The 27,793-nt window shown below is 36.9% G+C and overlaps 1 protein-coding gene across 2 annotated transcripts in view; it reads left to right on the top strand.

Moving 5' to 3' along the window:
• LOC112858926 (disintegrin and metalloproteinase domain-containing protein 5-like) overlaps positions 1-27,793 on the top strand; it is a 141,417-nt gene that overhangs the window by 77,423 nt on the left and 36,201 nt on the right. For both annotated transcript variants that reach the window (XM_086703653.1, XM_086703652.1), the window contains 3 exons: positions 14,023-14,218; positions 22,943-23,033; positions 23,559-23,778. In XM_086703653.1, the coding sequence (XP_086559779.1) occupies positions 14,023-14,218; positions 22,943-23,033; positions 23,559-23,778 (507 nt within the window). The remainder of the gene's footprint in view (positions 1-14,022; positions 14,219-22,942; positions 23,034-23,558; positions 23,779-27,793) is intronic.

The following is a 27,793-nucleotide window of genomic DNA, read 5'->3' as shown; positions in this document are numbered from 1 at the left end:
GTTTGTTTATTTTTGAGAAGGAGGGCATGGAGGGGCAGAGAGTGAGGGAGACAAAGAGTCTGAAGCAGGCTCCAGGCTCTGAGCTGTCAGCACAGAGCCTGATGTGGGGCTTGAACCCACAGACCGTGAGATCATGACCTGAACTGAAGTCGGATGCTTAACCGACTGAGCCACCCAGGTGCCCCTATTTCTTCCTTTCTGACTTGGATATCTTTTATTTCTTTTTTCTTGCCTAATTCCTCTGGCTAGGACTTCTAGTACTATGTTAAAAAGGAGTAGTAAGAAAGAAAAACTTTGTCTTGTTCCTGATCTTACAGTAAAAGATTTCAACTTTTCACAATTGAAAATTATGTTAGCTACGCCTTGTCATATATGGCCTTTATTATATTGATACATTTGCTCTATACCAAACTGTTGAGAACTTTGGTCATGAAAGTGTGTTGAATTTTGTCAGATATTTTTTCTTCATTTCTTTGGAGGATTACATGAATTTTACCCTTATTTATATTAATGGGGGTGTATTATGTTTATTGCTTTCTGTGTCATCCTTACATCCCAGGGATAAACCTCACTTGATCATGATATATGAAACTTTTAACATGCTGTTGAATTTGGTGTGCTGATATTTTGTTGAGAATGTTCGCATCTATGTTCATTAGGGATATCAGCCTGTAATTTTCTTTCTTTCCTTCTTTCTTTCTTTCTTTCTTTCTTTCTTTCTTTCTTTCTTTCTTTCTTTCTTTCTTTCTTTCTTTCTTTCTTTCTTCTTCTTCTTCTTCTTCTTCTTCTTCTTCTTCTTCTTCTTCTTCTAGTGTCTTTGTCTGTCTTTGGATCAGGGTAAAGCTGGCCTTGTAAAATGAGTTTGGGAGAGTTCTTTCCTTTTTAATTTTTGGGGGAGTTGAGAGAAATTAACATTAATTCTTTAAATATTTCATAGAATTCACCTGTGAAACCATCTAGTCCTGTTCTTTTATTTGTTAGGAAGTTTGATAACAGACTGAATATCTTTAGTTGTGATTACTTTGTTCAAGTTTTCCATTTCTTCTTGATTCAGTTTTGATAGATTGCCTGTTTCTAGGAATTTATCCATTTCTTGTAGTGTTATGCAATTTGTTGGTGGATAATTGTTATGGAAGTCTCTAATGATACTTTGTATTTCTATGGTATCAATTTCAGTGTCTCTTCTTTTCTTTCATAATTTTATTTTATTGAGTAGTCTAGCTAAAGTTTTGCCATTTTGTTTATCTTTTCAAAATCCATCTCTTGGTTTAATTTATTATTTTCCTATTGTCTCTCTGGTCTCTATTTCATTTATTTCTGCTCTGATCTTTCTTATTTCCTTTCTTCTACTAACTTGGGTCTTAGATTGTTTTCCTTTTTTAATTCCTTTAGGGGTAAAGTTAGGTTATTTGAGATTTTTTTTAATATAGGCATTTATTGCTGTAAACTTACCTCTTAGAATTGCTTTTGCTATATCGCATATGTTTTGGTATGTTGTTTTTTGTATTTGTTTTTGTTTATTTTAAGATACTTTTTATGATTTCCTTTTTTCCTACTTCTGTGGTCCATTAGTTCAGGTATGATGTTAAATTGTACATTTTGTGGATTTTTCAGTTTTTTTTTCTCTGAAGTTTCATAACATTGTGCTTGGAAAAGATATTAGATATTATTTCAGTTTCCTTAAATTTCATAAAACTTGCTTTGTGGACCAACATATGTTTTGTCCTGGAGAATGTTCCACATGTGCTTGAGAATATTTTGTTCTTATTGGACATAATGTTCTATATATGTCCTTAAGGTCCATTTGGTTTATAGTTTTATTCAGGCCTGCTATTTTCTTACTAATTTTCATTCTGATTGCTCTGTCCAATGTCAATAGTAGGGTATTGAAGTCCTCTACTATTATTGAATTGCTGTCTGTTTATCCCTTTGGTCTGTCAATATTTACTTAAGTTTTTAGGCATTCCAATATTTCATGCATGTGTAGTTACAAGTGTTATATTTTCTTGACCTTTTTTTTGTGATTGTTTTAATTGAAAGTCTGTTTTATATTACATAAGTATAGCAAACTCTGCTATACTTTTGGTTACCATTTGCATAGAATAGTTTTTTCTTCCCTATACTTTCAGCCCTTGCATGTCCATAAAGGTAATTTGAGTTTCCTATAGCCAGCTTATTGTTGGGTTCTACAATAGAAATTTGATTGGAAAAAATCCGTTTACATTTAAAGTAATTATTGATAGTTAAAAGGACTTTCTATTGCCATTTTGTTAATCATTTCCTGGTTTGTTTGTTTTAGTTCTTTTTTTCCTTTATTCCTTTCTTACTCTCTTCTTTTGTGATTTATTTTTTGTAGTGCCATTCCTTAATTTGTTTCTCTTTATATTTTGTGTATCCACTGTAGGTTTCTTCTTTGTGATTGTTATAAGGCTTACATAAAAAATTTTATAGATATAATAGATATAATAGTCTATTTTTTAAGTTTTTATTTTAATTCCAGTTAGTTAACATACAGTGTGTGATAATAGTTTTAGGTATACAATGTAGTAATTCAACAGTTCCATACATCACCCTGGGCTCATCACAAAAAGGGCACTTCTTAATTTTCATCACCTATTTAACCCATAACCCCACCTACTTCCTCTCTGATAACCATCAGTATGTTTTCTATAATTAAAAGACTGTTTCTTGCTTTGACTATCTCTTATTTTTTCTCCTTTCCTTGTTTGTTTTGTTTCTTAAATTCTACATATGAATGAAAACATATGGTATTTGTCTTTCTCTGTCTAACTTATTTTGCTGAGCTTGTTGTTGCAAGTGGCAAGATTTCATTCTTTTTTATGGCTGAATAATATTCTGTTGTATATATGTATATATACCACTTCTTTATTCATTCATCACTTGATGGACACTTAGGCTGATTCCATATCTTGGCTATCGTAAATAATGCTTCAATAAACATCAGGGTGCGTGTATCCCTTTAAACTAGCGTTTTTGTATTCTTTGGGTAAATACCTAGTCATGCGATTATTGGATTGTAAAGTAGTTTTATTTTTATTTTTTTAACTTTTTGTTTACACTTCTAGTAGTTAACATACAGTGTAATGTTAGTTTCAGGTGTACAATACAGTGATTGACACTTCCATACAACACCTGGTATTAATACTCATCACCTGTAATAATCTATTTTAAGCTGATAATAATCTACCTTCAATCATATACTAAAGCTCTACATTTTAAATTCTCATTTAATTCCCCCACATTTTGTGCTATTAATGTTACAATTTGCATCTTTTTATATTGTGCATCCTTTAACAAATTATGTAATAATATTTACTTTATAATACTATTATCTTTTAACTTTTTACTGGAGATAAAAGTATTTTGCCACCATTACAGTATTAGGGAATTATGAATTTGATTATATATTTACACTTACCGGTGCATTTTATACTTTTATGTTTTCATGAGTTATTGTCCTTTCATTTCAATTTGGTGAACTCCCTATAGGATTTCTTATAAGACAGGTCTAGAGGTGATGCACTCACTTAGCTTGTATTTATCTGGGAATGTCTTTAACCCTCCTTAATTTCTGAAGGAAATTTTTGCCTTGTATAGTTTTCTTATCCAGAAGTTTTTTTTTTTTTCTGCTGCTTCATTTTTGGTGTATAGAAATGCAAAAGATTTCTGCAAGTTGATTTTATATCCTGTGACTTTGCTGACAGTTTGAGAAGAATAGATGGCTTGTGAAGTCATCAGGCCCAGGATTCTTGTTTGTTGGGAGATTTTTGATAGATGATTCAATTTCTTTGCTGGTTATGGGTCTTTTCAAGTTTCCTATTTCTTTCTGTTGCAGTTTTGGTAGTTTGTATGTTTCCAGGAATTTATCCATTTCTTCCAGATTGCCCAGTTTGTTGGCATATAATTTTTCATAATATTCTCTTGTGGTGTTGGTCCCTTCTATTTCTGTGGTGTTGGTCCCTTCTTTCATTAGTGATTTTTATCTATTTGAGCCCTTTCTCCTTTCTTTTTGATAAGTCTAGTTAGGGGTTTACCAATTTTGTTAATTCTTGCAAAAAACCAGCTTTTAGTTTTGTTGATCTGTTCTACTGGTTTCTTATGTTTTTTTCTATATTATTTATTTCTCTAATCTTTATTATTTCTCTTCTATTGGCTTTAGGCTTTATTTGCTGTTCCTTTCCTAGCTCCTTTAGGTGTAAGTTTAGATTGTATATTTAGATTGTATATTTCTTGCTTCTTGAGATAGGCTTGAATTGCAATTTACTTTCCTATTAGGACTGCTTTTGCTGCATCCCAAACTGTTGTGTTTTCATTTGTATTTGCTTCCATGTATTTTTAATTTCTTCTTTAATTTCCTGGTTAACCCATTCATACTTCAGTAGGATGTTTTTTAACTTCCATGTTTGAGGGCTTTTTTTTTTTCCTTGTGGTTGACTTCAAGTTTCATAGCTTTATGGTCTGAAAATATGCATGGTATGATCTCGATCTTTTTGTACTTATTGAGAGCTGATTTGTGATCCAGTATGTGATCCCTTCTGGTGAATGTCCCATGTACATTTGAAAAGAATGTGTATTCTACTGCTTTAGGATGAAATATTCTGAATGCATCTGTTAAGTTCATCTGGTCCACTGTGTTATTCAAAGCCATTGTTTCCTTGTTGATTTTCTGCTTAGGTGATCTGTATATTGCTGTAAATGGGGTGTGAAAATCCCTTAGTATTATTATCAATGAGTGTCTTTGTGTTTTTTATTAATTTTTTTCTATATTTGGGTGCTCCTAATTAGAGACATAAACATTTTTTTTGTTAGAAAACCATGTTTATTAACATAATCATGAATCTTTTACATTTATTTATTTTATTTATTATTTATTAAATGTTTATTTTGAGAGAGAGAGAGAGAGAGAGAGAGAGAGAATGCATGCACGCAAGTGGGGGAGGAGCAGAGATAAAGGGAGAGTGAGAATCCCAAGCAGGCTCCACATTGTCAGCCCAGAGCCCAACTCGGGACTTGATCTCATGAACTGTGAGATCATGACCTGAGCTGAAATCAAGAGTCAGTCACTTAAGTGACTGAGCTACTCAGGCATCTCAGAAGTTTTTAATCTTAGTCAAAGAAAGTTGAAGTCCAAACGGATATAATATAACTGCTATAACTCTTCTTATACACAGGGAATAATGACAGTCATAAAACACAAAATAATATGAGACCACAGAGATTCACTGAGGCTATGTTTCTATTTCTGAAAGTGACAAATTCCATTGTTTTATATAATGGCTATGGTAAGCTTTTAAATGAAAGCCCCCACTCCCCACCACTTCCTTAACCCCTCCTTCCATATACAGATTTGGATAAGTGTAAATGGGATACTTTGCCTTATCCGGAAAACTTGTTCTGGAAGAAAGTAGAAGGAAGTTGAAATTGAATAAGGCTTGTGGGATTTTCCAAAGTTCAAAATACTATTGTGACTACTTGTGTGGTTCCCTGCCCCCAAATACATGCCCTACCAGATACTAGAGTGCTTAAAATTTCACAATGGATTTATTACTTTGGGTTTTAAGATGTCTTTGGGGCATGGAGAATCTCTCTGGGAGTGATAACACCCAGTATGACACATAGTGAATGTCCAATAGATGTTTTTTTGTTTGTTTTTTCTTTATTTTTAATCATTTTATTTATTCTTTAAATTTACATCCAAGTTAGTTAGCATATAGTGCAACAATGATTTCAGGAGTAAATTCCTTAATGCTCCTTACCCATTTAGCCCATCCCCCCCACAACCCCTTGAGTAACCCTCTGTTTGTTCTCCATTTTTAAGAGTCTCTTATGTTTTGTCCCCCTCCCTGTTTTTATATTATTTTTGCTTCCCTTCCCTTATGTTCATCTGTTTTGTCTGTTACAGTCCTCATATGAGTGAAGTCATATGATATTTGTCTTTCTCTGACTGACTAATTTTGTTTAGCATAATATCCTCTAGTTTCATCCACATAGTTGCAACTGGCAAGATTTCATTCTTTTTGATTACTAATACTCCATTGTATATATATACCACATCTTCTTTATCCATTCATCCACCAATGGACATTTGGGCTCTTTCCATACTTTGGCTATTATCAGTAGTGCTGCTATAAACATTGGGGTGCATGTGCCCTTTGGAAACATCATACCTGTATCCCTTGGATAAATACCTAGTAGTGCAGTTGCTGGCTCGTAGGGTAGTTTTTATTTTTAATTTTTTGAGGAACCTCCATACTGTTTTCCAGAGTGGCTGCACCAGTTTGCATCAGTGCAAAAGATCTTCTTTGTCCTCATCCTTGCTAACATCTGTTGTTTCCTGAGTTGTTCATTTTAGCCATTCTGACAGGTGTGAGGTGGTATCTCATTGTAGTTTTGATCTGTATTTCGCTGATGATGAGTGATGTTGAGCATTTTTTTCATGTGTCGGTTTGGCCATATGGATGTCTTTTTTTGAGAAGTGTCCATGCCCATGTCTTTTGCCCATTTCTTCACTGGATTATTTGTTTTTTTGGTGTTGAGTTGGATAAATTCTTTATACATTTTGGATACTAACCCTGTATCTGATATGTCATTTGCAAATATCTTCTCCCATTCTGTCAGTTGCCTTTTAGTTTTGCTGATTGTTTCCTTCTCTGTGCAGAAGCTTTTTATTTTGATGAGGTCCCAATAGTTCATTTTTGCTTTTGTTTCCCTTGCTTCCAGAGATGTGTTGAGTAAGAAGTTGCTGCGGCTGAGGTCAAAGAGGTTTTTGCCTGCTTTCTCCTCGAGGATTTTGATGGCTTCCTGTTTTACATTGAGGTCTTTCATCCATTTTGAGTTTATTTTTGTGTATGGTGTAAGAAAGTGGTCCAGGTTCATTCATCTGCATGTCGCTGTCCAGTTTTCCCAGCACCATGTGCTGAAGAGACTGTCTTTATGCCATTGGATATTCTTTCCTGCCCTGTCAAAGATTTGTTGGCCATACGTGTGTGAGTCCATTTCTGGGTTCTCTATTCTGTTCCATTGATCTGAGTGTCTGTTCTTGTGCCAGTACCATACTGTCTTGATGATTACAGCTTTGTAGTATAGCTTGGAGTCTGGGATTGTGATACCTCCTGCTTTGGTTTTCTTTTTCAAGATCACTGTGGCTATTTGGGGTCTTTTTGGGTTCCATACAAATTTTAGGATTATTTGTTCTAGCTGTGAAGAATGCTGGTGTTACTTTGATAGGGATTGCATTCAATATGTAGATTGTTTTGGGTAGTATCGACATTTTAACAATATTTGTTCTTCCTATCCAGGAGCATGGAATCTTTTTCCATTTTTTTGTGTCTTCCTCAATTTCTTTCATAAGCTTTCTATAGTTTTCAGTGTATAGATTTTTCACCTCTTTGGTTAGATTTATTCCTAGGTATTTTATCGTTTTTGGTGCTACTGTTAAGTGGGATCAATTCCTTGATTTCTCTTTCTGTCACTTCAACCGATTTCTGTGCATTGACTTTGTATCCTGCAACTTTGCTGAATTCATAGATCAGTTCTAGCCATTTTTTTGAGGAATCTTTTGGGTTTTCCATGTAGAGTATCATGTCATCTGCGAAGAGTGAAAGTTTGACCTCCCCCTGGCTGATTTGGATGCCTTTTATTTCTTTGTGTTGTCTGATTGCTGAAGCTAAGACTTCCAATACTGTGTTGAATAACAGTGGTGAGAGTAGACATCCCTGTCTTGTTCCTGACCTTAGGTGGAAAGCTCTCAGTTTTTCCCCATTGAGGGTGATATTAGTGTTGGGTCTTTCATATATGGTTTTTATGATCTTGATAGATGATCCTTCTATCCCTACTTTCCTGAGGGTTTTTATTTTTAATCCATTCTGATAACTTATATCTTTTGATTGGAGCCTTTAGTCCATTTATACTCTGAGTAATTATTGAAAGAGATGAATTTGGTGCCAATGTGTTACCTGTAGAATTGATATTTCTGGTAATGTCCTTTGGTCCTTTCTAGCCTTTGTTGCTTTTGGTCTTTTTTTTTTTTTTTGACTCAAAGGTTCCCCCTTAAAATTTCTTTGTAGGGCTGGTTTAGTGGTCATGAAGTCCTTTAGTTTTTGTTTGGGAAACTCTTTTCTACCTTCTATATTGAATGGCAGCCTTGCTGGATAGAGTATTTTTGGCTGCATATTGTTTACATTTAGCACATTGAATATATCTTACCACTCCTTTCTGGCTGCCAAATTTCTGTGGAAAGATCTGCTGTGAACCTGATCCCAACCTGATCCCTTATAGTTTAGGGACTTTTAAGTTTTTTCAAGATTCTTTCCTTGTCTTTGTATTTTGTGAGTTTGACTATGATATGTCTTGGTGATGGCTGGCCTTTGTTGAATTTAATGGGAGTTCTTGGTGCTTCTTGGAACACAGATTTGAAGTCTGTGTTCTTCCCCAGATTAGGGAAGTTTTCTGTGATAAATGGCTTACATAAACCTTCTGCCCCTTTTTTCTCTCTTTATCTTCTGGCACTCCTACTATACAAAGGTCATTATGTTTTAGTAAGTAATTGAGTTCCCTAATTCTGCTTTTGTGTCCCTGATCTTTGTTTCCCTCTTCTTTCCAGCTTCATTATTTTCCATAATTTTATCTTCTATATCACTAATTCACTCCTCTGCCTTACCCATCCTCATTTTTATGGCCTCCATTTGGGTTTGCATATTGGTAATAGCATTTTTAATTTCAGCCTGACTGGATTTTAGCTCTTTTAGCTCTGCAGAAACGGATTATCTGATGTATTCTATGCTTTTGCAAAGCTGCCTAGTATCCTTATCATTGTTCTTTTAAATTCTAGTTCAGATATCTTACTTATAACTACATTTACTAAGACCCCGGCTATCATTTCTTCTTTTCTTTCTTTTGAGTTGAATTCCTCCATCTTGTCATTTTGGAGGAAGAAACAACAACAACAACAACAACAACAACAACAACAATAATAGAATGAAATAAAAACAAAAATTGTGCAAAAATCAAATAAAGGAAGCTAGATCCTAGGTGTGTTTTGGTCTTCCTGTTAACACAAGCTTGATAGAAAACAGAGAAAAGAGCAAAAACTAAAAATTTTAAAAATAAAAAATAAAATAAAAAATTTTGCTTTTTCTGCATCCAAGACACAAAAGAAAAATAACAACAACAACAGCAAAAACCAACAACAATAATGAAAAATGAATAAACAAATTACAAACAAAAAATCCCAAATGAAGCTAGATCCAGTTTCCCCTAGAGCTAAAACCTTGCAGCAGTCTGTGGGCAGTAGATTAAGTTCGTGGGAGGGATTCACGCTGGTCTTCTGAGGGAGGAGCTTGCTGTTCTGATTCTGAATCCTACTTGCTCTAGTGGAGATGTGCCTCGAGGGCCGGGAGTGTGTGGGCTCTTGGTGTAACAGCTCCATTCTCCATTTGGTCATGCTTTTTAGCTTCCTGGTGTCCGACAGTATTGGTGGACTAAAGGTGAAAATGGCTTCACACTACTGTCTAGTCTCCAGAGTAGGAAATTCATGCCCTCACAGACACAGGATTGCATATCAGTCACCGCTCTTATATCCCCCACTTCTGTCAGCACCCTGCCTTCCCCTGTGTCCCAGATGTCTGCCTACCAGGCAGCATCTCTTTCCAGAATTTTATATCAGGTATGGTTGTGTTTCAAAATACTTCAGAGACCCTTGGGATTTGGACGCAGTGATCTTCTGGGGGAGGGTGTCACCACACTGTGGCCAGCATGTCTCAGGAAATAGTCATGCCACTGCTCAGTGGCAGGGACTCAGAGTTAATGGGAAGTCACAACACACAACTGGCACCAGGGTATGCTGCCTTCAGCCAGTGTCTGTGTTCCTTTATGGGTGAATGGGTGAAGGTGGCAGCTTGATGGTGCCAGCCCTGTCTTTTGCCCACAGAGAGGCTGTATCATCTCTACCAAGCATACTCCAAGCAGGGGAACTGCTTCTCCTTGAGCAACCCAGGTTATCCTCAGATGGCTCTGCACACTCCAGGGGCTCCACCCTGCTTCCTCCTGGGAACACCACCAGGGGCTGACCTCTGAAACTTCAGACTCTGTGCTCCACTCTTCGTAGAAAATACTGGTGGTATTGAAACTGTCCTTTTTCCTCTGTCAGTGGTTTTGGGGAACAGTTTTCTTATGCAGTCCCCTATGGATGTTTTCACTCTTTCTCTCTTGCTGCTTTCAGGGGGGAGTGCTTTCTTATGCAAATCTGATGCACTTCTCCTCCTACCTCCCATCTTTCTCCTCTCTGGGAAAACGGCTGTCTCCCCTCTGTGGCACCGGCACTGTGGCTATTCTCTCCCCCAGTTCACCTCTTTGCACCATGTACCTGTTGTGTTCTCTCCCTCAAATTATACAGGTTGTTCTGTTAGTCCTCAGATCAATTCCCTAGGTATTCAAAATGGCTTGATGTCCATCTAGCTATGTTCAAGGGACAAGACAAACCCAGGATCCCCTTACTACACCATATTAACTGCCCCAAGCCATAAGCTCTCTTTAATATTTTTTCTTTTTTGTTCTTCTGACTGGATAATTTTAAATGATTGCCCTTGAGTTAACTGTTTCTTCTGCTTGATCAGCTGTGCCTTTAAAGCTTTTTAATAGAATTTTTCAGTTCAGTCATTGTATTCTTCAGATCTAGAATTTCTTCTGTTTGGTTCTTTTTAAAAAAAATTCTCTCTTCTTTGTGAAACTTCTCATTTCATTCATGTATTGTTTTCCTGATTTTGTTTATGTCTATCTGTGCTCTCTTGTCTGAGCTTATGATGATTATTTTTAATTTTTTGTCAGACACTTTGTACATTTCCATTTCTTTCATTTGTCTTCCACAAGACCTCTCTTGTTGGCATCACGTTTCCTTGATTCTTGATGTTTCTTGAAGTCTTGAACTGCTGCCTTCACAATTGAAGTGTTTCACATCTCTTCTAGTGTTTACTAGCTGGCTTTGAGAGAGAAAGAAACCAGTCAGTAGTCAGACCAACTAGAGTTTTGGGGGTCTCTCAGACCTTTTTTATGGGTGTGCTTGTTCCACTCCTCTTCCCGGGTTGTTTCACACCTCCAGAGGGCCAGAGTTTAGGGTTGTACACCTTCTCTCAATCCCAGAAAGTCAGTATGGCTATGGAGAGCCCCTCAGAAAATTTCCATAAAACAGTGCCTTGAAGTGTTCAAGGTTGTGCAATTCAGCAAAGTCCAGCCAGGTGCTGATATCCATGTGTTGTCTGCAGGATTGTGCCCACTTGTTGGAGCCTCATGTGTGCCATCTGCTGGAGAGTTTGTTGTTCTGGCGACAGGTTGTGAGTGTGGAGTACTGGGGGTGTTAGTTGGCTTGTTGTGGGTGTCCTCAGATAACGCATCCTGTTGGCTCATGGGTGAGGTTCTTGCTGAAGTCTGTAAGACAGTTAATTAGATATGTGGCTGGTTGTTGTAATCTATGTGCTAGTTGATGTGAACCCCCATCTCTTTTCCCTACTCCTTGGTATCCCAAGACTATTTAAGTATGCCAATTCCCTAAGTGGTCTGAGTCGGGTGAGACAAAAGTAAGTCTCTTGGACAGTGTTTTGCAGGGCTGGGGAAACCAGCTTATCATCACTTTTATTTTCCTCTGTCAGAGAAATCACAAGCCAAGAGTCTCTCTTGGCATTGAGCTGTGCCACCTTGAGGAACGGATAATGTGGGTAAAATCAAACTGTTCTTACCATCTTCCAATGAATCTACTCTCAGATTTTTTGCTTCACCTGGGGACTAGAACCTTTCAGCCAGATTGTCATTCAAGGTAGTTGTTAAAACAGGCATTTCTGTGTGGATATGCAGCCAGGAATCTCCTATTCTAACATTTGCTGATGTTACTCTCCTCTTCTTTTCCATTATTTGATATAATTTAGTCATAATTATTCATATTAAGGGTAACTTTAAAAAAATTGACTAACCTATCAAACACAAGAAGTATAGAAGATTACTCAGTTTCCTGACATTGCTGCGTCAAAAGGGAATAACTTAAACCAGTTGTATCAACAGGGATATGTGAACAAGTGCTATTGAGACTGGAATAGTCGTTGGGCCTAATTATCAAAAGGTACATAGCCCAAGCTATGAATTTTCTGATATACATAATACTCTCTTTACTATGCAGTCAAGGCTGGTGTGGTGGTCAGAGGCAATAAATTAACCCACCCATTCCTTATTAGTTGTGTAAAGGGTCATAGCCCTGACAATGAATGACACATTACATGTACAGACTGAAAGTCTTGGCAAAAAATAAAAATAAATTAAAAACAAAATAAAAAAACAAAAAAGATTTTAAGAGAAAGCACTTCAGAAACAAGGAGTCAGCCATTTTTAAGTTTTAGGGCCATTTTGGAATTAGGGAGCCAAGTAAAGAAAAATTAACACCTCTTAATAAAGGAGCAAGTAGGATGATAAAACATTTGAGGAACTGCACATTTATAAGTAGTATTGAAAAAGAAGTTGGGTGAAAGAAGCCAATCTGAAAAAGTTACAGACTCTATGATTCCAAATATATGACATTCTGGAAAAGGTCAGACTATAAAAAGGACCATAAAAAGATCAGTGATTGTCAGGGACTGAAGGGGAGATGAATGGGCAGAGCATGAAGGATTTTTAGGGCAGTGGAAATACTTTGTAAGATACCATAACAATAGATACATGTCATTATACATATGTTTAAGCCCATAAAATATATAACAACAAGAAAGAACTTTCATGTAAACTATGGACTTTGAGTGATTATGATGTGTCACATAAGTTCAATTGTAACAAATGTACCACTCCAGTTGGAGATGTTGATTAGAGGGGAGGCTTTGTATGTGCTGATCAAGGGTTATATGGGAAGTCTCTGTACTTACCCCTCATATTTTCTGTGGCCCTTAAACTGCTATAAAAGACAGTCATAACAATAGAGGAAATTAGAATAAATGTAATATTTCCATTTATACATATTTATAACAGGAAGCATATTTTAAAGAAAGTAATATTAATACTTTTTCATTATACTTATATGTATTTTCCTTTAGAAACAATTTTGGTCATTGTTTTTTATTTGATTGTTAACTCTATAAGCTTGGGTGACACAAGTATTGTGTTTTGTCTTCCCACCCATCACTTGAAGAATTTGTGTCAGAATTGCTATATATTGCAAATACTTGCCAACATGGAAAAAAGTATACAGAAAACCTATTTTGGGGGTGGTGAATGTTACAGAGGAGCCTCTAGGACCTTTGAAAGCTAGAACAAATTTGACTTGGTTTGCATAGGATAGTGATGATAGCGATGAGGAACTGGGGCTTAGGTTGAGGAAAGGGTTTGCAGTGATGATATTTGGGTATTTGTTGGTGAAGACAGGTATACAGGAAATGAATCCTGGAAGCTATTAGCTAAAGCATAAGTGCTAAAGAGATCAGAGATATGTAATTGAGGACATTATTTTTTTACAGTTGTTTACAATATGATATGTGAAATAAACATTTCCTGTGTGTCCTTAAATTACCTTTAAAAACATCTAGAAACTGTTTTCTAAATCTTTATCATGTATATTTATTGTTTTGTAAATGGTTGATTTCTGCTTTAAGGAACAGCATATGGAGAAACCAAAGGCTGTCCATGTGAGCATAGCCATAATGGGTTGGAAGTAACTTTTTTGAAAGTAATTTTTATGTTAATTCCTTAGCTGTGCTTTTTGTCTTTCTTTTTTTTTAAAAAAAAATTATGGTAGTCTACTTATCTTTGAGTTTCTCACTTCTCTCACGAGCATTATCCACTCCTTTATCCACAGTAAATTTAGTTTTTTAAATTTCTGTGCAATGCTTAAGTAGTTAATGAGAAGACTTAATTTTCTCATTGCTCTTAGCAACTTAGGAAAAAGTAAATGAGTGAAAATTTAAAACTTGAAGGGAAGTAGAACTTGAGTATCATTAATGCATAATCTTTTCTTATGTTCCTTTTCCCTTCTAGCTAAAATCAATTGGTATACAGTGTAGGAAATCATATGACGAATGTGATTTCACTGAATATTGCAATGGAGTTTCCCCACACTGTATGCCTGACACTTATGCACGTAATGGACAAAGTTGTGATTCAGGCGATTCCTTCTGTTACAAAGGACGATGTCGCATATTTACCAAACAGTGTAAAGAATTGATTGGAGGAGGTAATGACCATAATTTTCTCCTTAGTTCCTAAATTCTGATTATTACAAGCTTTGTTATTCAATTTTATAGAACAAAAGTAAATGTGATTTTTAATGAGTGACATCTTGCCTAGTATGTATTAGTGTTAAAGGAAATAAAATTTTCTTGATTCTGAAAAATGAAAAAAAAAAACCCAGAATTTATATGGAATTCTTGTTTGCAAAGGAAGAAACCTCAAGTGGAAATGCAACTTGTCAGAATATTATATAGAATTTGTGGTGATGGGGTTTAGTTTAGGCTTAAATGAAACAAGGTTTTTACTAGAACAAAGCAGAGCTTACCAAAGCCAGTAGGGAGATTCAAGACACCCTCTCGTTAGAGATTCTTACCACAGTGCAGTGCCTTACAAGCAGGGAGAAAACATCTAGCTCTCAGCTTCACCCAGCAGAGAAGGATTTGCTTAGATATCCAACATGCATACATTTTCAAGGGGGATGCCCAAACATCTGGAATCTGTCCTGCCAGTTCTGGGAGCTCTGATGGGTCTGAACTGTCTAGATGTCCAGGGGCAACAGGGGTGGCAGCTTGAGCTATTAGACATCAATGGTACTCCTCCTGCTCACCACCAAGTGAGTAGATAAATAATCCTAGTTCCCAGCTTTCTATTTGGGAGGCAAAGACTTGATCCATTAGTCCAGATCCCCAAGTACCAAACAGAAATCATGATGCTTATAATATACTAACAACTCAAAAATGCGTTAGAGGTATTCAACAGCAGACTAGATCAAGCAAACAAAATGACCAATGAACTCAAGGAGAAGTCACTGGAAACGATTAAGTAAGAAGAGCAAATAAGATAAAGGAATGAGAAACAGTGACTTAAAGGACTTATGGAGCACCATTAGTGGGACTATATGCATTATGAGAGTTCCAGAAAAAAGAACAGAGAAGAAAAGGATCAGAAAGCACATTTGGGGCACCTGGGTAGCTCAGTGTGTTGAACATCTGACTCTTGGTTTTGGCTCACATTTGGTTAGTGGGATCAAGCCCCACATTGGATTCTGAACTGACAGTGTGGAGCCTGCTTGGTATTCTCTCTCCCCCACTCATGCTTGCTCTCTCTCTTTCCCTCTCTCTCTCTCACTCTTCCTAAAAATAAATAAATAAACTTTAAAAAAGAAAGAAAGAAAGCATATTCTAAGAAATAATGGTTAAAAACTTCCGAAGCTGGAAGAAGGAAATGGGATATCCAGATTGAGAAAGACCAAATAACCTCAAATAAGATAAACCCAAAGAAATCCATAAAATACATTATAATATAATTGCCAAAATTCAAAGACAAAGAGAGAATTTTTTAAGTAGAAAAAAAAGTAAGTTTTTACATCTAAAGGAACCCCCATAGGACTATGAGGAAAGTTTTCATCAGAAATCTTACAGTCTAGAAGGTAGTGGGAAGATATATTCAAAGCACTGAAAGAAAAAGCTACCAACAAAGAATATTATATCAGGCAAAACTGACTTTCAAAAATTAAGGGGATATAAAATCTTTCCAGACAAACAAAAGCCAAATGAATTCATGACCACTAGACCTGCCTTACACAAAATGCTAAAGGTAGTAATGCCAGCATTATGGTGGCATAAGACATCCCTCTTTTTGTGTTTCCCTTTTAACAAAAAATCCACATATATTTATTATATATAAGGTCTATTTTAGGAAGAACAGAAGATGGGAAAATTGTTCCCAAGCTCTAAGAAATTAAAATTTAGATGTAAACACCTAAAAGATGATGTTAAGAGTAAAATACTAATTAGTAATTAGTATTAGTAAGAAAATAATGCAATGAAGCTTTAAAAATGTTTTAGCTGAATTATTTTAAATAATATATAAGACAATGTCTACATATCAAATGAAATGTGTTCTTTTGTCTTTCCACAAATTTTTTATTGTGTTAAAATACACGTAACATAAAGTATACCATATTGAGCCATTCATAACTTTTCATCTTGTAAAACTGAAACTCAATACCTATTAAACAATAACTTTCCATTCTTTCTCCTTCAGTCCCTGGCAACCACCATTCTACTTTCTGTATCTTTGATTTTGACTATGCTAGGTACCATATCAGTAGAATCATATAGTATTTGTCTTTTTGTGACTGGCTGATTATTTCACTTAGCGTAATGTCCTCAAGATTCACCCATGTTGTAGAATATTGCAAAATTTCTATCCTTTTTAATGCTGAATAAAATTTCATTGTTTGTGTGTATATAGCACATTTTTATTTTTCCATGCATCCATTGATGAACACTTGGGTTGCTTTCAAATTTTTAGTTAATTTTTATTTTGTTTTTTGAGAGAGAGACAGAGTATGGGGCAGAGAGAGAGAGAGGGAGAAAGAGAGAATACCAGGTAGGTTCCATGTTGTCAGCACAGAGCCCGATGTGGGGCTTGAACCCACAAACTGCGAGATCATGACCTGAGCCGAAACCAAGAGTAAGACTTTGCCTCAGGTCATGATCTCACAGTTCGTGGATTTGAGCCCCACGTTGGGCTCTGTGCTGACAGCTCGAAGCCTGGAGCCTGCTTCAGATTCTGTGCCTCCTTCTCTCTCTGTCCCTCCTCTCTCCCCCCCACCCCCGTCTCTCTCTCAAAAATAAATAATGGGGGAAATAAAGATGTTATTTGAGTATTGAGTTTTTGTTACTCTACCTCCTTAAATTTAAATTTTGCACCATTCTAATCCTGGTCCTTGGGTAGAATTTGGAGGATTTGAGAAGTTTGAACTAGATTTAATCAAACCAAATCAAATCAAATCAGTAATTTGGGACAAGGCAAACAGATGCTAATTACTTATTGGGTGGGTTCAAGAGTAGGCCTTTTCAAAAGAGAATTGCTTATTATGGTAGATTCCGCTCACAAATCTATTTGTAGATTGTGTTTTGTAGCATCCTTTATGTGTATAGGTTGTGTCAGGAGAGAGAATGAAGTTTATTGAGCATGTTCTTCAACTATGAGAACTGTAAAGTTGCTAAGGAGAGCTCCTTTGCCAATTAATAGTGGTGACAAGAAAACATCTCAGTTTTTATTACATGTGACTAACATGATCAACACAACACACCTCTAAATAACCAAGTCAAAGTGATGGGGCAGCTATTATTACATTTGAATTTTTTGTGATTTAAAAATTAGACATAACTAAACATATGACAGGGTGAAGTAGGTGCACATTGGCGTCCTTCCTGATTTTAAAATTCAGTAATTATTTTTTTTAAGATTTTATTTTTTATTTTGAGAGAGTGTCAGTGGGGGAGAGGGGCAGAAGGAGAGAGAGAGGATCTTAAGCAGTTTCTGTGCTCAGCATAAAGCCAGACGTGGGGCTCAATCCCATGACCCTGAGATCATGACCTGAACCAAAATCAAGAGTCAGAAACTCAACTGACTGAGCCAAAAAATTATTCTTTTTTTTAAATTGAAGTATAGTTGACACATAATGTTACAGTAGTTTCAGGTGTACAACTTAGTGATTCAACAACTCTATACATTATGCTGTGCTCACCATAAGTGTAGCTACCATCTGTCACCATACAACACTATTACAACACCATTGACTATATTCCCTATGTTTTACTTTTTATCCCCATGACTTATTAATTCCATAACTGGAAGCCTGTATCTCCCATTACCCTTCACCCATTTGCCCATCTCCCATACTCCTTACTGGCAACCATTAATTTATTCTTTGCATTTATGGGTCTGTTTCTGCTTTTTGTTTTTGCTTTTTGTACATGTTTTGTTTCTTAGATTTCACATATAAGTGAAATCATATGGTTTTTGTTTTTCTCTTTCTGACTTATTTTACTTAGCATAATACCGTTTGGTCCATAAATTTTGTCACAGATGTCAGTATGTCATTATTTTTATGGCTGAGTAGTGTTCCATTGTGTGTGTGTGTGTATATATATATATATATATATATATATATATATATAAAAAGAATATTACATCTTCTTTAACCATTCATCTATTGATGGATGCTTAGGTTGTTCCATATTTTGGCTACTGTAAATAATGTTATAATAAACATAGGGATGCATGTATCTTTTTGAATTATGGTTTTTTTTGTCTGTTTGTTTTTTTGGGTATATACACAAGAGTGGAATTACTGAATCATATGATATTTCTATTTTTAATTTTTCAAGGCACCTCCATACTATTTTCAATAGTGGATACACCAATTTACATTCCTACCAAAGGCGCACAAGGGTTCTTTTTCCTTTACATCCTTGTCTTTATTTTTATTTTTTTTTACTTTTAAAATTTACATCCAAATTAGTTAGCATATAGTGCAACAATGATTTCAGGAGTAGATTCCTTAGTGCCCCTTACCCATTTAGTCCATCCCCCCTCCCACGACCCCTCCAGCAACCCTGTTTGTTCTCCATATTTATGAGTCTCTTCTGTTTTGCCCCCTCCCTGTTCATCCTTGTCTTTAATTGTCTTTTTGATTCTAGTCATTCTGAAAGGTATAAGGTGGTGTCTCATTTTGTTTTTTCTTTGAATTTTTATGATAATTAGTGATGAGTATCTTTTCAGGTGTCTGTTGGACATCTGCATGTCTTCTTTGGAAAATGTCTATTTAGGTCCTCTGCCCACTTTTTAAATTGGATTGTTTGCTTATTTTTGGTGTTGAGTTGTGTAAGTTCTTTACATAATTTGGAGCTTTTTTTTTTTTTACATAATTTGGATCTTAACCCTTTATTGGGTATATCATTTGCAAATATATTCTCCTATTTAGTAGATTGCCTTTTTTCTTTGTTGATGGTTCTCTTTGATGTGCAAAAGATTTTTAATTTGATGTAGTCTTGTTTATTTTTGCTTTTCTTTCCCTTGCCTGAGGAGACATATTTAGAAAAATGCTGCTATGACTGGTGTCAAAGAAATTACTGCCTGTGTTTTCTTCTGGGAGTTTTATGGTTTTGTGCCTTACTTTAGGTCTTTAATCCATTTTGAGTTTATTTTTGTGAATGGTGTGAGAAAGTAGGCCAATTTTTATTCTTTTTCATGTAGCTGTCCAGTTTTCCAGCACTATTTATTGAAGAGTCTGCCTTTTCCCCAGTGTATATTCTTGCCTCCTTTGTCATAGATTAATTAACAATGTAAGTATGGGTTTATTTCTGGTCTCTGGATTATGTTCTGTTGATCTATGTGTCTCTTTTTGTTCCAGTACCATACTGTTTTGATTACTACAGCTTTGCACCATATTTTGAAACCTGGGATTGTGATACTTCCAGTTTTGTTCTTCTTTCTCAACATTGCTTTGGCTGCTTGAGGTCTTTTGTGCTTCCATAAAAATTTTAATATTATTTGTTCTATTTATGTGAAAAATGCTGTTGAATTTTTGACAGGGATTTCATTGAATGTGTATGTTTTGGGTAGTATGAAAAATTTAATAATATTGATTCTTCCAATCCATGACCATGGAATCTTGCATTAGTTTGTGTCATCTTCAACTTCTTTTGTCAGTGCTTTAGTTTTCAGAGTACAGGTCTTTCACCTTGGTTAAGTTTATTCCTAGGTATTTTATTATTTTTTGGTGCAATTGTAAATGGAGTTGTTTTATTAATTTCTCTTTATTCTACTTCATTGTTAGTGTACACAGGCACAAGAAAATTTTGCATATCACTTTTATATCATGCAACTTTAATGAATTCTGCACATTTACTGAATTATTACTTCTAATAGTTTTTTTTGTGGAGTCTTTAGGCTTTTCTATATATAGTATCATGTCCTCTGCAAATAGTAACTGTTTTACTTCTCCCTAACCAATTTGAATTTCTTTTATTACTTTTTCTTGTCTAATCGCTGTGGCTAGAATTTCTAGTACTAAGTTGAATAAAAGTGTTGAGAGTGGACATTCTTGTATTTTTCCTGATCTTAGAGGAAAAGTGCTGTTTTTCACCATTGGGTCTGATGTTAGTTTTTCATATGTGACCTTTATTATGTTGAGGTATGTTCCCTCTAAACCCACTTTGTTGAGATTTATCATAAAAGGTTATTGAATTTTGTCAAATACTTTTTCTGCATTTGACGAATGATCATATGATTTTATCCCTCATTTTGTTAATGTGGTGTATCCACATTATTGAACCATCACTGCATCCCCAGAATAAATCCCACTTGATTGTGGTGGATGATCCTTTTCATATATTGTTGAATGTGATTTACTGATATTTATTGAGGATTTTGTATGTATGTTACTCAGAGATATTGACCTGCAGTTTTTGTTTTGTAGTATGTTTATGTGGTTTTGGTCTTAAGGTGATGCTGGCTGCATAGAGTATATTTGAAACTTTCCTCTTCTTTTATGTTTTGGAAGTTTGAGAAGAATAGGTATTAATTATACTTTAAATGTTTAGTAGAATTCTTGACCTTGACTTTTATTTTTTGGTAGTTTTTTGAGTTCTAATTTAATTTCATTACTAGTTATTGGTGTGTTCAGATTTTCTATTTATTGTTTTGTTAAATTGTTTTTTTAAAGAAAGAGAGAGTTTACATGAGCAGGGGAGAGGAGCAGAGGGAGGGAGGGAGGGAGAGAAAGAGAAAGAGAGAGATTGAGAGAGAGAGAGAGAGAGAGAGAATCTCAAGCAGGCTCCATGCTCAGTGCAGAACCCAACATGGGGCTTGATCCCATGACCCTGGAATCACAACCCAAGCCAAAATTAAGAGTTGCTCAACTAACTGAGATGCCCCTAAATTTTCTATTTTTTCTTGGTTCACTTTTGCAAGATTGTATGTTTCTAAGAATTTATCTATTTTTTTCTGGATTATCCAATTTGTTGGCATATAATTTTTCATAGTAGTCTCTTATAATTCTTTGTATTTCTGTGGTGTCAATTGTTATTTATGCTCTTTCATTCTGATTTTATTTATTTGAGTCCTCTCTCTTTTTTTCTTGATGAGTCTGGCTAAAGATTTATCAATTTTGTTTATCTTTTCAAAGAACCAGCAAGCTTTTGATTTCATTGATCTCTTCTGGTTTTTTTTGTTTGTTTGTTAAATTTTTTATTTATTTCTACTCTGATCTTTATTCTTTCCTTCCTTCAACTAACCTTGATCTTTGTTCTTGCAAGCTGAAGTGGGTGCAAACTGGCAGTGGGAGGGAGAGGGGAGAGTCCCAGAGCTCTTTGCACAGAGTGCAGAACTGAAACTGAAGTGGGTGAAGGTCATGTTGTCCCAGGGCACTCCATGCACAGGGTATCTAAAGCAAGGCAGGGCATGGGCTGGAGGTTCCCAGGGCACTTTGTGGGGTGGCTGGAGCTAAAGCAGGTGTGAGCTGGGAGGTCCCAGGGCATTCTGAGCTGGGAGTGCCCCCATAAATCCATCTATAGTCAAGGTGGTATGGGCCTGGTGTTTTCCCCGGGTGCTTTGCACCTATGTCAGTTGGGCAAGATGGTTGGAGCTGTAGTGAGCATGGACCAGGGGTGCCCTGGTGTGGCTTTGGCCACCTTGGTGGGATTACTGGGGATGTCATGGACTAGGAGCCTGGGACTCACTGAGGTAGTAGACCAGCTAGGGCACCCAGGCCCCTTTCCTGTCCATGCTATCAAGGTAGAAAGAAGATGCAAATCGTGGTGCTTGCCAGCCCCTCCAACCCAAAGGAGTTTTAGTAACTTCCCTGCCATGAGGCAAGATTCTAAGGCTAGTTCTTTTATATTCTAGCTGCTCCTTTAAACCACAGCTTTTTATCTGTGCCAGTAGGGTCCAGGGCTGGTATGGGCCAAGGACCCAGATCTCACTGAGAAAACTGTCAGCTGTGGTATCAGGATCCTGCTTTTGCCTATGCTATCAAGGTGGAGGGGATATGTTAACTGTGGTGCTTGCCAGCCCCTCTGACCCATAGAGAGTTCCAGCAGCTCTCCTAGTATTTGGCGGAGTTCTAGAACTGCATCTTTTATATTTTAGTTGCTCTTTTAAATTGCATCTTTTCCCCCTGTGATTTCAGGGCAGATGAATCTGCTCATGGTCCCTCAGTCCTATCCCTCCCTACTGGAGCATCAAGGGTGGAAGTTTCCTTTGCTACCATGTCTCCACCTCTCTTGTGATTCTCTTTATGGTCTTTCTGTCTTTCATTGTGTAGAAGCCATTCACTCAGTACTCAGTTCTTCAGGAGGAATTTCTCTATAAATAGATGTAGATTTGGTGTGTCCATGGAAGGAGGAGAATTCAGGGTCTTCGTAAGTTGCCACTTGGGACTGGAGCCCTTCAAAATTCTTTTTTTAGTGATTGTTAGCATATTAGGAAACAGAGATGAGGGCTTAAGTGTGGAAGAAGAAGAGTTAAGTCAAATGCTCTTTGGGTTTCTTATCAGCATTGCATTATAGATACTCTTTCTCTCTTGTTTCATTTGGACTAAGAACAAACTATGTTTTCACACTGGATAGGAAACTAAGACAGAAAGTAAACAATTTAGAGGACAAAGAGAGAGCTATAGCTACTTATATTCCTAATAATGTAACAGCATTTGAATAATTTTGCTGGTTATTTTCTGTTTGGTGCAGAACAAAGTCTATAGATTTAAAATGAGAAGCTCTCTTCTCATCAGATCTACTCCAGCAACTTTTTAATGCTAGGCAATTATAAGCCTCCTTAGGTATCACATTATAATTTCCAAAGTGAGTTTATTATTTATATAATGATTGTTGGAATTATGTTTTGTAATTTACTTAAATTTTTTTTCTTTCAGCTTCTAGAGGTGCTCCATTTGCTTGTTATGATGAAGTAAACTCAAGAGGAGATAGATATGGAAACTGTGGCCGAGACCATTGTAGTTATGCGTATGTATTTAGAAAATTATAATTGTGTTTGGGATGTTGGTTATATATTGCCAAGATCCTAGAATGTATATGATAATATATCTTATATCTTATTATATGGCAGTTTATCACACATTTCTTTGTTTCATGATCTGAGCTGAACAGTATTACCCATTGCCTACAAATAACATGTGCTCAGTGCCTATAATGTTATAACAACAATATTTATAGTGAGAATTATTTATCCTGTTTTACTAATGAGAGAATTGAAAACCAGTGATAATTTGCTCAAATTTCATAAGCTAATATCAGACAGATCAGGGCTGTCAGGTTGCAAATATCATTAATTTTTCCCTTGCCACTTCGCCTCACAAAACAAAAAGAGTCACATCATACATAAGTCACTGTGCTCAAAAAATTTGCTGAGAGAAAATTATTGAGACCTGGAGTTAAATTAGTAAGACACTTTTTAAAAAAACTTAGGTATATCAGCAATCTATGTTATTTCAGTAAAAAGAGAATATTTTTTCTGCCTTATGCTTCTAGTCATCTTCTATGTGGAAAATTAGTTTGTGCTTGGCCACACAAAGAATTAGTGTCACGTGCAAATTTATCTGTGATTTACACACATGTACGGGAAGAAATGTGTGTATCTACATATCGGAACCAAAACAAGGCAAATAAAAATCCATGGACAACAATTGACAGTCCTGAAGAAAGAGATGATACATTTGTAGAAGATGGATCTGTGTGTGGTCCTGATATGGTAACTAGAACAACAACACTTAAAGTGTTTTAAGAATTTTTTTATGGTTATACTCATTTTGAACATATACCAAACAATTCATTTTTAAACAGACTTATTGAGATATTATTTACCATAAAAGTTACCCATGATGTGTACAAATATTTGCTTTTGATTAATGTATGGAATTGTACAACCATCACCACATCCAGTTTTAGAACATAGCATTACTTCCCCAAATTTCCCTCTTGCCCATCTTTCCCCATAAGCAGCACATCCTATTTTCCCAGATACGAACATCTAACCATAATATGGTACATTTGTTATAATCAGTGAACTAATGCTGGTACATTCTTATTAAATAAATTCCATACTTCATTCAGATTTCTTTTACCTAAAGTCTTTTCCAGGATTCCACTCAGGATACCACATTACAATTATTAGTTATGTATCCTTAGGCTTCTCTTGACAGTTTCTCATAGTTTCTTTGTTTTTGATGACCTTGACAGTTTTGAGGAGAACTGGTCAGATACTCAGTAGAATGTCCCTCAAATTAAGATTTGTCTGATGTTTCTCTTATGATTAGGCTTGGGAGAAAGACCACAGAGGTAAAGTGCCTTTTCACCATATCATTATCAAATGTACATAACTTGTTGATTTTAACCTTGATGGCCTGCCTGATGTAATGTTTGTCAGATTTCTCACTGTAAAATTACTCTTTATTTCCCTTTCCATGTTGTCCTTCCTTGAAAGAAGTTACTGTTCATAGTCCATATTTCAGGAGTAGGAAGTTATGTTTCACCTTGGGGGCTCAATAGCTCATCTATTTTTCTCCGTTTATTTATTCAATCATTTATTTGTAAGATTATAGACTCATGGATATTTATGTTATAGTCTGGGTTATAAACCAGTGCTACTGTATTTCTTTCATTGTTCAACTTTTTCTAGCTTTGGCCATTGGGAGTTTTCTTTTAGTTGACTCATGTGTCTCTTTGACAAACTCCTAACATTTTGAGTTTTCGTTGTTGTTGTTGTTGTTCTTTTTGAATGCTTCCTTACTTTCTGGAATCACAAGATGTTCATTCATATTGTATGTTTCCTACCCCAGTTTCTAAAATCAGCCATTCTCTAAGAAGCCCTGGTTCATCTGAATGGGAAATGGTATTTAGAAAACAAGATCTAGAGGGTTGGAGGGAAGATGGCGGCGTAGGAGGACGCTGGGCTCACCGCGCGTCCTGCTGATCACTTAGATTCCACCTACACCTGCCTAAATAACCCAGAAAACCGCCAGAGGATTAGCAGAACGGAGTCGCCGGAGCCAAGCGCAGACGAGAGGCCCACGGAAGAGGGTAGGAAGGGCGGCGAGGCGGTGCGCGCTCCACAGACTGGCGGGAGGGAGCCGGGGCGGAGGGGTGGCTCGCCGGCCAAGCAGAGCCCCCGAGTCTGGCTTGCAAAAAGCGGAGGGGCCTGACGGACTGTGTTCCGACAGCAAGCGCGACTTAGCGTCTGGGAGGTCATAAGTTAACAGCTCTGCTCAGAAAGCGGGAAGGCTGGAGGACAAAGGGAAGGAGAGCTGCTGATCCCCGGACGACAGAGCTCAGTTTGGTGGGGAACAAAGGCGCTCGCCAGCGCCATCTCCCCCGCCCATCCCCCAGCCAAAATCCCAAAGAGAACCAGTTCCTGCCAGGGAACTTGCTCGCTCCGCGCGCAAACACCCAACTCTGCGCTTCTGCGGAGCCAAACCTCTGGCAGCGGATCTGACTCCCTCCTGCTGCCACAGGGCCCCTCCTGAAGAGGATCACCTAAGGAGAAGCAAGCTAAGCCTGCCCCTCCTGCCCCTGTGCACCTTGCCTACCCACCCCAGCTAAGACACAAGATCCCCAGCATCACAAGCCTGGCAGTGTGCAAGTAGCCCAGACAGGCCACCCCACCCCAGAGTGAATCCCGCCCATAGGAGAGGGGAAGAGAAGGCATGCACCAGTCTGACTGTGGACACAGCGGTGGGCTGGGGGCAGACATCAGGTCTGACTGCGGCTCCGCCCACCAACTCCAGTTATACACCACAGCACAGGGGAAGTGCCCTGCAGGTCCTCACCACGCCAGGGACTATCCAAAATGACCAAGCGGAAGAATTCCCCTCAGAAGAATCTCCAGGAAATAACAACAGCTAATGAGCTGATCAAAAAGGATTTAAATAATATAACAGAAAGTGAATTTAGAATAATAGTCATAAAATTAATCGCTGGGCTTGAAAACAGTATAGCGGACAGCAGAGAATCTCTTGCTACAGAGATCAAGGGACTAAGGAACAGTCACGAGGAGCTGAAAAACGCTTTAAACGAAATGCATAACAAAATGGAAACCACCACAGCTCGGATTGAAGAGGCAGAGGAGAGAATAGGTGAACTAGAAGATAAAGTTATGGAAAAAGAGGAAGCTGAGAAAAAGAGAGATAAAAAAATCCAGGAGTACGAGGGGAAAATTAGAGAACTAAGTGATACACTAAAAAGAAATAATCTACGCATAATTGGTATCCCAGAGGAGGAAGAGAGAGGGAAAGGTGCTGAAGGGGTACTTGAAGAAATCATAGCTGAGAACTTCCCTGAACTGGGGAAGGAAAAGGCATTGAAATCCAAGAGGCACAGAGAACTCCCTTCAGACGTAACTTGAATCGATCTTCTGCACGACATATCATAGTGAAACTGGCAAAATACAAGGATAAAGAGAAAATTCTGAAAGCAGCAAGGGGTAAACGTGCCCTCACATATAAAGGGAGACCTATAAGACTCGTGACTGATCTCTCTTTTGAAACTTGGCAGGCCAGAAAGAATTGGCACGAGATTTTCAGTGTGCTAGACAGAAAAAATATGCAGCCGAGAATCCTTTATCCAGCAAGTCTGTCATTTAGAATAGAAGGAGAGATAAAGGTCTTCCCAAACAAACAAAAACTGAAGGAATTTGTCACCACTAAACCAGCCCTACAAGAGATCCTAAGGGGGACCCTGTGAGACAAAGTACCAGAGACATCACTACAAGCATAAAACATACAGACATCACAATGACTCTAAACCCATACCTTTCTATAATAACACTGAATGTAAATGGATTAAATGCGCCAACCAAAAGACTTAGGGTATCAGAATGGATAAAAAAACAAGACCCATCTATTTGCTGTCTACAAGAGACTCATTTTAGACCTGAGGACACCTTTAGATTGAGAGTGAGGGGATGGAGAACTATTTATCATGCTACTGGAAGCCAAAAGAAAGCTGGAGTAGCCATACTTATATCAGACAAACTAGACTTTAAATTAAAGGCTGTAACAAGAGATGAAGAAGGACATTATATAATAGTGACAGGGTCTATCCATCAGGAAGAGCTAACAATAATAAATGTCTATGCACCGAATACCGGAGCGCCAAATATATAAAACAATTACTCATAAACATAAGCAACCTTATTGATAAGAATGTGGTAATTGCAGGGGACTTTAACACCCCACTTACAGAAATGGATAGATCAACTAGACACACGGTCAATAAAGAAACAAGGGCCCTGAATGAGACATTGGATCAGATGGACTTGACAGATATATTTAGAACTCTGCATCCCAAAGCAACAGAATATACTTTCTTCTCGAGTGCACATGGAACATTCTCCAAGATAGATCATATACTGGGTCACAAAACAGCCCTTCATAAGTTTACAAGAATTGAAATCATACCATGCATACTTTCAGACCACAATGCTATGAAGCTTGAAATCAACCACAGAAAAAAGTCTGGAAAACCTCCAAAAGCATGGAGGTTAAAGAACACCCTACTAACGAATGAGTGGGTCAACCAGGCAATTAGAGAAGAAATTAAAAAATATATGGAAACAAACGAAAATGAAAATACAACAATCCAAACGCTTTGGGATGCAGCGAAGGCAGTCCTGAGAGGAAAATACATTGCAATCCAGGCCTATCTCAAGAAACAAGAAAAATCCCAAATACAAAATCTAACAGCACACCTAAAGGAAATAGAAGCAGAAC

This window comes from Puma concolor, chromosome B1, assembly GCF_028749965.1.
Source record: "Puma concolor isolate L17-30 chromosome B1, mPumCon1.1.hap2, whole genome shotgun sequence".
NCBI lineage: Eukaryota > Metazoa > Chordata > Mammalia > Carnivora > Felidae > Puma > Puma concolor.
The sequence above is the reverse complement of the archived record's forward strand: the minus strand, read 5'-3'. Positions and strand labels throughout refer to the sequence as shown.